Genomic DNA, 9,820 nt, shown 5'->3' with positions numbered 1-9,820 from the left:
GTCACCGCCGAGCGGCGCGCCGGCCCGACGTCACCAGCTCGCGCCGGCTGGAGGCCGGCGTGAGGGGGCGGGGGGCGGGAGGCGGGGCGGCGCGTGACCTGGGCCTCTCCGCGGCGCGCGTAGGTACCGGGCGGGACTCGCGGGCGCCCGGCCGCCGCCACGCTCCGGTTCCGAGTCCTGAACCGGGAGCCCCTGGCAGGCTGGCCGTCCCGGTGGGTGGACGGGCGTGGGGACTCCGCGGGCGGGACCCGCTCGACCCCCGCGCCTTTGCCCGCCGTTTCCCAGACCCCAGCGCGGGGGCCGGGCACGTCCGGGAGCCTCGAGCGGTTGCCGGTCGCTTCCTGAGCCCCCGGGGCTCGTGCCCTCCGGCCGCCTGGCCCTTCGCAGCCATTAGCGCCCCCTTGCCAGGCCCCCTGTAGCCCACCGAGGTCACTTCCTACAGTACCACCGTCCCGGGCCGTTCCCTCCACTTCTGGCAGCGTGAGGTGTGACGTTCCTGTCACTTCCTAGGCTGCCAGTCTTTTCTGGTCACACCCTGACACCTGTCCCTGCCCCAGAACCATCACAGGTTTCTTTTGGACCTTTCGGAGATAAGACAGTGGTCCTCGGTAGTGTGGGCCCAGTCCTGTGGGAACGGGAGGGGTGGAGTTTCAGGCTGCTCTTGGTTCTGCGAAATGAGGTGCTGCCCCCACAGGTGCCCACGCAGGCGCTGTAGAACCTAGGGAGTGTGGCCAGTGGGGCGGGGGGCGCCCCCAAAAGTCTCGCTGAGAAAAGATCAGATTGCACAGACCACCTGAGATGCACCACAGTCCTCTCTACCAGAGAGACTTGCAAACCATTATTGGTTCTTGCAGATGACAGAATGGTGGCAAGTATTTGAGACCATGTTACTGAGGACATTAAGCCTAGAGAAAGCAATAATAAGAATACAGTTTTGAAGTGACCAAGGGGTTGTCACATGAAAGGATTAAACTGTGTTTTGGGTTTTCTTGGAGAGTGTCCAGACCAGTGAGTGGAATTTACTGGGAGCAGATTTTGGGTTTGATGGAAGGATGACTTGAATATTATGAACCTCCTGTCTCTGGAGGGCTAAGCCAGAGGCTGTGGAGGGAGCTTTGGGTGGAGAGTCAGGGACGAGGATTAGAGTAAATGAGGCCAGGATCCCTTCTGACTCTGAAGTCCCACTGAGTTGTCTTTCTCTTGTGGGAGTTTGAAACCTACTTAAGGGAAAGTTCTCTTTTTGCATTTTGCAAAATTGCTCAGCTCTGAGAGTGTGCATGTTCGGATTACTTTGGGCTGTCAAAATGACAGTTCCTTAATTTAGTTTCCATTATTACTACAGCAGCCACATTATTGGGACAGCTGTTCTCAACACCTTGTGCTATTTTATACTAATCAATTAGTTTTGTCTTCTGTGAGGCTTGTTGTGTGTTTACCATAACTATTGGAGAAATTAAGGCACTTACTTTGAAGTCTCTGCTAACACCCTCCCTTTTAATTTTGAGCATAATTTTCACCGTTGTAGAAAGCTCTTTTGAAATATACCACTTATTTAATCCTGCCTGGGTCACATGCTTGCTTGTGGGTTTCTGAAATAATCTATTCCTTATGTTTATTTCAGAGCCAAGGCACTGATCTTTGGACTGGATGCTTCAGAGCATTTGAAAGAACTATCAGGATGATTTTGAACTAGCCACATTAGAAATCTCATCGGAACACTGCCTCCGTCCAGCACATATCTGCCCAGTGGAGTTTTCCTGGAGTGGAGCTTGAAGGTGCTGTTATGTAGACAGCCCTGCTGATGCTCATGGAACCAGACTGGTGGATTTGACTTCTTACTTTATTATATTCTGAATTCCAAAAGGTATAGAGATATTCATGAAACTGAAGAGGCTACGCGGAAAGGAAGAAGCACTTTCATCTGAATAAAAACTAAGAAGTGGCAATCAAGATAGAAAACACCTAACCCTACCACACCCGGCTTCTCTGCAATGGAGACACAGCTGCGGAGCAAGAAGTGATACTGGAAAAAGAAATCCAAATAAACAGGATGAGGCTGACTGAGAAGTAAATGGCCACCTCTACCTCCCCAGAGACAAAGTCAGCCCCTTGGTGAGTATCAAGACCTTTCTCCAGGCTTCCAGATACATCTGGGTGAATTGAAAATCCCCAGCCAGATCATCTTGATTTAAAAAAAAAAAAAAAATTACACGGTCATTTTCCTTTGAGTAGCCACATGGAGCATGCAGGCCTCTTCTCTCTAGAGCTAGCGTTTTAACCTCGCAAGCCTCTTGCAGTGTTTGAGTGAGTCCAACATCCTAGTAGACCATGGAAAAGACCATGCAGTCCACTTTGAGAATGACCTGGCTGAGGAATAGTTGCAGTAGAGAATTTCATCACAAGAAGAGGTTTGCCCAGTCTAGCTGGTGGCTCGTCTAGCTCAGGAAGGGTTTCTTCCTGAAGCTCGGTTCCCACTCAGCCTCATGACTTAATACTTTCTCATAATTCGGTTCAGCAGACATTAATACAGAGGAGAAAGGGTTTAACTAGATTCAGCGGGACTTAGTGACTGATCGATCATACACACGGAAGAAAGAGGGAGCAGCAGTTGAGAGTGGAGCCCAGGCTTTCTTTTGCATACCTGGAAGGGCAGTCGGGTGCTTTTACTTGGGATGTAGGATGGGGGAGGACAGGGCCAGGGCTTGTTGGTCCCTGGGTGGCCCTGAAGCACTGAGCCTTCTTGGTCTGGGCTTGCCCTGCAGCTGGTTTCCCATCTAGCCCCGGAACTCAAGAGGGTGCATCATGCTGGAATCCGAAGAGATGAGCTGGGAGGCCCTAGAGGGCACAGGCCCCTGTGAGAAGAGTATGGATGGCCAGGTGGTCACATGTCCCTTGTATGCTACAGCCTGGAAAATGTCCTTTTTGAGATTTAGAAGTAAAAGCACGACCCAGCCTCTGGGGAGTTGGCTTTGTGGTCTTAAAGAGGGAATCGGATAATGAGAATTATGTAATAATTATTATCCTGCAGAGTAGGCTGTAAGGGACTTTAGGAAAGAGGAGTGTCAGGGAAACTTGAAGAAAGAGGTTCCTTTGGGTCAGGGAATCAGAAGGTTGAGGAGGAAGCTGACTGAGCGAGTCCCTGGAGCCCGGTCACGTTGGACGGGCAGAGAGGGTCCAGTGTTCCTCTGAACTCGCGAAGCCCCTTTCCCTTCCACAGTGCCCAGCATTGGCCTTGCATATCTGTCGAGCAGGCGCAGAGCACACCGTGGCCCTGCGTAGATGCGTGCGTGCATTCCTGGTGGAAGGGCTGTCCGGGGTCATCGCACTCAGCAGTTGTGAGGGGGCCAACTGAGATGCTCCTAACTTGTTACCAGAGCCTTAGGCGGGTGCCAGGCCACGTGGCTCACAGTTGAGGCTCAGCATTGCAGACGGGCTGTTGTTGTGGGCGCCATCTTTCTTCCTGCCACTCATGTCCTTGTGGGCAGATGGTCTGACGGCTGGAGAGAGATATATTTTTAGTTTGCCTCTTCTGCACTTAAGGACTGGTTTTATCTATTCGGAGCGACTGGGTTTGTTTTTCTCTGGGGCCACCAGAAGGCTCAGACACTGAGTGACAAGGCTGCTTGGGCTGGGAGATAGGAGGCCCTGTCCTCAGCTGCCGTTGCCACCACGTGGAGGGAGACATGGCCCCACTCTCTTCTCTCGCCAGGTGGAATTATTTTTTTCTCTATGATGGCTCCAAGGTGAAGGAGGAAGGAGATCCCACCCGAGCTGGCATTTGTTATTTTTACCCTCCTCAGGTAAGCCACACCACGTCCTGCTGTTCAGAGGGGCTCCCCTGCCTTCAACAGTGACTTTTCATAACTGTAGAACTTCGCTGTCTTTAGCTAATCCAGGACACTGACATTTCTTCTGTCTTATTCTTTTGTTTTTCTGTCTTATTCTTGGTATACTGTTGCTTGTTCTGGTCTTGAAATTCCCAGGCAACCAGTACTTTCTCTTCTCCAGCCCTCTGTTACCATCTTGATCTTTTTCTCTGCTTTTCTCTGACCCCAATTTATTGATCACCTCACTTAAAAAAAAAAAAATATTGTACAGAAAAGTAGAGTATCACGAACCGTCATGTGTCGTCACCAGCACCAGTAATTATCAACACTTCACCAATTTTATATGGCCTACCTTCCCCCGCTATTATTATTATTATTTTCAGAAGCAGTTTGAAACAAATTCTAGACATTGTGTCCTTTTGCCAGTACCAAGTGACATCTTTACTCAATTTTGTTATTTTAAGCATCACACTTAACAAAAGTTACAATAATTGATAACAGTAATTGCTTAATACATCTAATATGCTGACTATATTCACATTTCTCTGTATCATCTTAGAGGCTATTTAGTCTGTTGGTCCTTCCTCTCTGTCTCTCTGTGTCTGTCAGTCTCCCCTCTCTCATAATCAGTGTCCAAACAACGACCCCAAATTCTCTTTGGTTGTTTCATCCTTTAGGTCCCTTTTGTGACACTTTGCAGTTACCCACTCATCCTTTATTCCCCATGCCATTGAGTTATTGAAGAAACCAAGTCCCTGTGCATAGACTGTTGGGGTGGCCTGCACTCTAGATTTGGCTGATGCCATTCGCCTGGTGGTGTCATTTCATATCTCCTATCCACCGTGCTTCCTTTAAATTAGTGGTCCACTTGAGAGTGTTGGTTAAGTTCACGTTCAGTTCTGTGGGTGGGAATTCTTCATAGCTGATGGGAACGTTCTCTGTGGCTTCACAGAACATCTGGCTGCCCTGCAGTCCAGTTAAGGCTAAGACTGATTACGAGATTCTATGTATTTGCTCATGTGATTGCCCGATGACTCTGGTGACCGGGATTAGTTCAGGCTGCTCAGGCCCCTCCAGCAGGGGATTTGAGTAGGAATGAGAGGTTTATGCTTCCACCCAAGTGGGTGCCTATGATCTTAGGAGCACAAATACAGTTCTGTACTATCCTCTCATGTTTACTAAGGGGTTCTCTAACAGTCGGCCACCCTGGCAGGAGTTAGCAAACTTTGTGGGTGGTTTCTTGTGGTACTGAGGATTGATCCCATGGGCACCTTACCACTGAGCAACATCCTCAGCCCTTTTATAACTTTTATTTTAAGGTAGGTTCTCACTAAGTTGCCTGGGCTGGTCTTAACTTGTGATCCTCCTGCCTCAGCCTTCCTATTTGCTGGGATTACCAGCACACCTGGCTAGGGGCTGTGGCAAATTTTGTTAGGGTCCTAATGGTAAATGTTTAAGGCATTGGATGCCACCCAAGGGCTTTGTCCCATATTCTTTGTAGTTATTTTTTATTTATGCCACCCAAGGGCTTTGTACCAAATTCTTTGTAGTTATTTTTTATTTATTGAACCCAGGGGAACTGAACCACTGAGCCACATTCCCCACCCTTTTTATGTTTTATTTGGAGACAGGTTCTTGCTCAGTTGCTTAGGGCCTTGCTAAGTTGCTGAAGCTGGCTTTGAACTCACGATCTTCCTGCCTCAGCCTCCATGTGCCACTGTGCCTGGCTGTTGTTATTTTTACAACCCTTAAAAAATATAAAAGCCGGGGCTAGGGATGTGGCTCAAGCGGTAGCGTGCTCGCCTGGCATGCATGCGGCCCAGGTTCGATCCTCAGCACCACATAGAAACAAAGATGTTGTGTCCACCAGAAAAAACTAAAAAATAAATGTTAAAATAAAAAAAAATATATATAAAAGCCATTCATGGTCCAAGGACCATATGAAAACAGATGGTGGACGGGATTTGGCCTGCAGTGCTCAGTTGGCTCTAAGGAATGAACCAGGAGTTCAAGACTGTCAGCCATGCCGGGTGTGGTGGCACACACCTGTAATCCTAGCAGCTCGGGAGACAAGAGGCAGGAGGATCTTGAGTTCAAAGCCAGCCTCAGCAATTTAGCAAGGCACTAAGCAACTCAGGGAGACCCTGTCTCTAATAAAATTCAAAATAGGCCTGGGGACATGGTCAAGTCCTGTGGTCAAGTGCCCCTGAGTTCAATCCCCGGTATCTTAAAAAAAAAAAAAAAAAAAAGAATGTCAGCCTGGTTTCTAGAATCTGCTCCTCTCTCATAGACCCTGCTGGACCAGCAGGAGCTGCTGTGCGGGCAGATTGCCGGAGTGGTCCGCTGCGTCTCTGACATTTCTGACTCTCCTCCTACCCTCATCCGTCTTCGGAAGCTCAAGTTTGCTGTGAAGGTGGATGGAGATTACCTCTGGGTAAGTCTAAGCAGGCAGAGCCCCCTGAGGTATTAGGATGGTCAAGTTGAGACAGGCAGGCTGCTGTGGCGCTGAACCCAGACGCTCCCCCCCAGCCCCCATGTGCTGGGTCCAGTGGTCATCCACGTTTCCTGTGACACTCTGCAGGTACCAAGGTAGTTCAGTGTTCTCCGACACATTTCTTTCCTTTTTGTTAGGTGAAGGGATTGAGCTCATCCCAGGCCCCGTGCATGCTAAGCACACGTTCTGCCACTGAGCCTGCCCTAGTCCCTCCACACATTTCTAACACACCACACCCAGCACATGGCTGATCTTTCTTTTCCTGAAACTTTGGCCATTATAATGCATCAATAAAACAACGTGGAAAAGAATTGTTAGCTCTGATAGATTAAACGAGATTCGATTTTACCTCCTAAAGGGTTGCTAAATACAAAAAACAAAAATAAAAATCTAGTTAAAATATGACGACTGGGGCCCACTGGTGGCCATGTTAGTCGCTCTGTGTTGCAAATTGAGTTTTTGCCTCCCTTTTCTCCCCGTGTGCTCCATGCTGTCCACACTCAGTGACCCTAAGGCCTGAGACACTAATGTGCACATGTGAGGCTTCAAGGAACCCCAAGAATATTTTTTTCACCATAGACTAGTTTTGTCTGTTCTAGAACATCATGAGTGACACAGTGCATCTTGTATAGTACTCTTTAGTGCTTCTGGTTTTCTGCTTATCATTTGTGAGGTTTCTCAAGGCTGTTACATCAGTATCCGTTGTTTTTTTTTTTTTTTTTATGTTGCTGGACCTTTATTTTATTCGTTTATTTATATTCAGTCCTGAGAATTGAACCCAGTGCCTCACACATTCTAGGCAAGCCCTCTATCACTGAGCAAGAACCCCAGCTGCATTGCTTTTTATTATTAAACAGTATTCCATGGTATGCCACAGTCTGTCTATTCATTCTCTTTTTGTTGGATGAAAACATTGCTAGTTTGAGGCAATTAAGAATAGAGCTTGCTGGGCACAGTGGCACACACCTGTGATCCCAGCAGCTCAGGAGGCTGAGGCAGGAGGATCGTGAGTTCAAAGCCAGCCTCAACAAAAGTGAGGCTCCTGGAACTTTCTTTCTATAGGTAAGGTGTATGTTGGATTTTATAAGAAACTGCCAATCTTTTCCCAAAGTGGTTGTACCATTTTACAACCTCACCAACAGGAATGTGGAGAGTTCCAATTCTCCACGTCCTCTCTGACAGTGATGTCATTCCGAGTAATTTTAGGCATTCCTCTAGATGTGCAGTGGTGTCTCCTTGTGGCTTTTATATGCGTTTCCCTGATGACTAATGACATGGAGGTTCTTCCATGTGCTTGAGGCCGTTTGAATGTCTTCCTTTGGGAAGTGTCTGTTCAAAGCTAGTGGCCAAAAAAGAATTTTATTTTAGCTGAATCCTAGTTCTTCCTATATTCTGAAAAACAGTTCTTTATCAGATATATATTTAAAAAATATTTTCTCCCAGTTTGCAGTCTGCCTATTTCTTTTTCTTTCTTTCTTTCTTTTTTGGGGGTGGGTGGGGAGTGCTGGGGATTGAACCCAGGGGCACTTTACCACTGAGCTACATCCTCAGCCCTTTTTATTTTTTATTTTGGGATAGTGTCTCACCAAGTTGCTTAGGGTCTCACTAAGTTGCTGAGGCAGGGCTGGAACTCATGATCCTCCTGCCTCAGCCTCTCGAGCTGCTGGGCTTCCAGGCAGGTACGACTGCACCTGGTCCTCTGCCTATTCATTTTCTTTGATGAGCAGATGTTTTTGATACTGACGCATTCTTACAGCAGCTCTAGAGCATCTGCCTTTACTGGGTCTGATTCTGAACACTACGTTCCTCTCCACTGTCTGTGTTTCTATCCAACCTCTGCTGGTGTTGCAGAATTTTGAGGTGTTCCCAGTAAGACCAGACAAACCCGCCTTCTCTTCAGCAGCATGTCAGCTCTTCTCAGTCTCTTGCTGCTTCATACAAAACTTTACATCAGTTCATCAAGTTGAAACAAAACAAATGTGTGGGTGTATTAATTTAGAATTGCATCACCTATAGATAAAATTGGGGAGAATGGCTTCTTTGCTAAGTTATTTTTTTTTCTTTTTTATTACCATAATACATTGATTTACTAGTATCTTCTTTTTTTTTTAAAGAGAGAGAGAGAAAGAGAATTTTTTAATATTTATTTTCTAGTTTTCGGCGGATACAACATCTTCGTTTATATGTGGTGCTGAGGATTGAACCCGGGCCGCATGCATGACAGGCGGGCGCGCTACCGCTTGAGCCACATCCCCAGCCCTGATTTACTAGTATCTTCTTAACTGTGTTTCAAAAAATATTATAATTTTGTGTATAAAGATCTTCCTCCTCTTTTGAGTGTTTTCTGAATAGGTATTTTATATGTTTTTGTTGTTATCATAAATGGCATCTTTTATGAAATTAAATTTTCTAATTGTTTATAGATTGTGTGTAAAGATCAAATTTTTAAATTGTTTTTGTAGGAAGCAGTCATTTCTTTTTTTTTTTTTTTTTTAAAGAGAGAGTGAGAGAGAGAGGGGGACAGAGAGAGAGAGAATTTTAACATTTATTTATTTAAGTTCTCGGCAGACACAACATCTTTGTTTTGTATGTGGTGCTGAGGATCGAACCTGGGCCGCACGCATGCCAGGCGAGCGCGCTACCGCTTGAGCCACATCCCCAGCCCCAAGAAGCAGTCATTTCTAACATACCCATAGCTATGATGATTTAATATAGACTGGTTTTAGATTTTCCTTGTATATACTTTTATCCTTTACATAAAAAAAACTTTATCAAGAAATTTAGGTCTGTAATCCAGGGTGGATTATTTGTTATGCTGTGCTCGGGGTCAGGTTTGTTTGTTTCCATCTGAATATCCAGTTGTTCCAGCAACATTGTTGGAAAAACTCTCCTGTCCCTCTTGAATTTTGGGGACTCCTTCGTTGTAGATCAGATGGGCATTTGAGAGGGGTCTACTTCCAGACACTGCGTTCTCCTCTAGTGAAGGGTCTATGCAAATACCACGCACGCTCTCTTGATTCTATAGCTTTGTAATAAATCCTGAAACCAGATACGTACACCTTGCCTTCGAGCAGCAATAAGAAAACACATCCCCAGGAGGGTCCTAATGGAGGGTCCCAGGAGCCTCATTCTTTTTTTTTTTTTTTTAAGATTTCTTTTGAAGATGGACACAATATCTTTATTTATCTTATTTTTTTATGTGGTGCTGAGGATTGAACCCAGTGCCTCACAAGTGCAAAGCAAGTGCTCTGCCGCTGAGCTATAACCCCAGCCCCTAGGAGCCTCATTCTTAATTGCCCCAAACTAGCAATGTTTTCATCCAACAAAAAGAGAATGAATAGACGGACTGTGGCATATTCACACCATGGGATATGGTTTAATAATGAAAAGCAATAGATACTGATAACGTAATAGTTTTGAGAAATCTCACAAATGATAAGCGGCAGCCCAGAGCCATGAAGAGAATATATTAAATGTAGTGTGTCACTCAGGATGCTCT

At 46.4% G+C, this 9,820-nt stretch overlaps 1 protein-coding gene across 3 annotated transcripts in view; it reads left to right on the top strand.

Moving 5' to 3' along the window:
* The first annotated feature begins 33 nt into the window (after positions 1 to 33).
* The window catches only part of Hps4 (HPS4 biogenesis of lysosomal organelles complex 3 subunit 2), a 28,656-nt gene continuing 18,869 nt past the window's right edge, over positions 34 to 9,820 (top strand). Inside the window, exons 1-5 of one of the 3 annotated variants that reach the window (XM_078039648.1) lie at positions 78 to 212; positions 1,622 to 1,775; positions 1,865 to 2,112; positions 3,710 to 3,800; positions 6,118 to 6,261. In XM_078039648.1, coding sequence (XP_077895774.1) covers positions 2,072 to 2,112; positions 3,710 to 3,800; positions 6,118 to 6,261 — 276 coding nt within the window. In that variant the 5' untranslated portion in view covers positions 78 to 212; positions 1,622 to 1,775; positions 1,865 to 2,071. Of the gene's footprint in view, positions 213 to 1,621; positions 2,113 to 3,709; positions 3,801 to 6,117; positions 6,262 to 9,820 lie in introns of all 3 variants that reach the window. The other 2 variants (XM_078039646.1, XM_078039647.1) reach the window with 2 other exon arrangements.

The sequence above is a fragment of the Ictidomys tridecemlineatus genome, chromosome 2, assembly GCF_052094955.1.
Source record: "Ictidomys tridecemlineatus isolate mIctTri1 chromosome 2, mIctTri1.hap1, whole genome shotgun sequence".
NCBI lineage: Eukaryota > Metazoa > Chordata > Mammalia > Rodentia > Sciuridae > Ictidomys > Ictidomys tridecemlineatus.
Note: the sequence above shows the minus strand (reverse complement) of the source record. Positions and strands in the feature narration are given on the sequence as shown.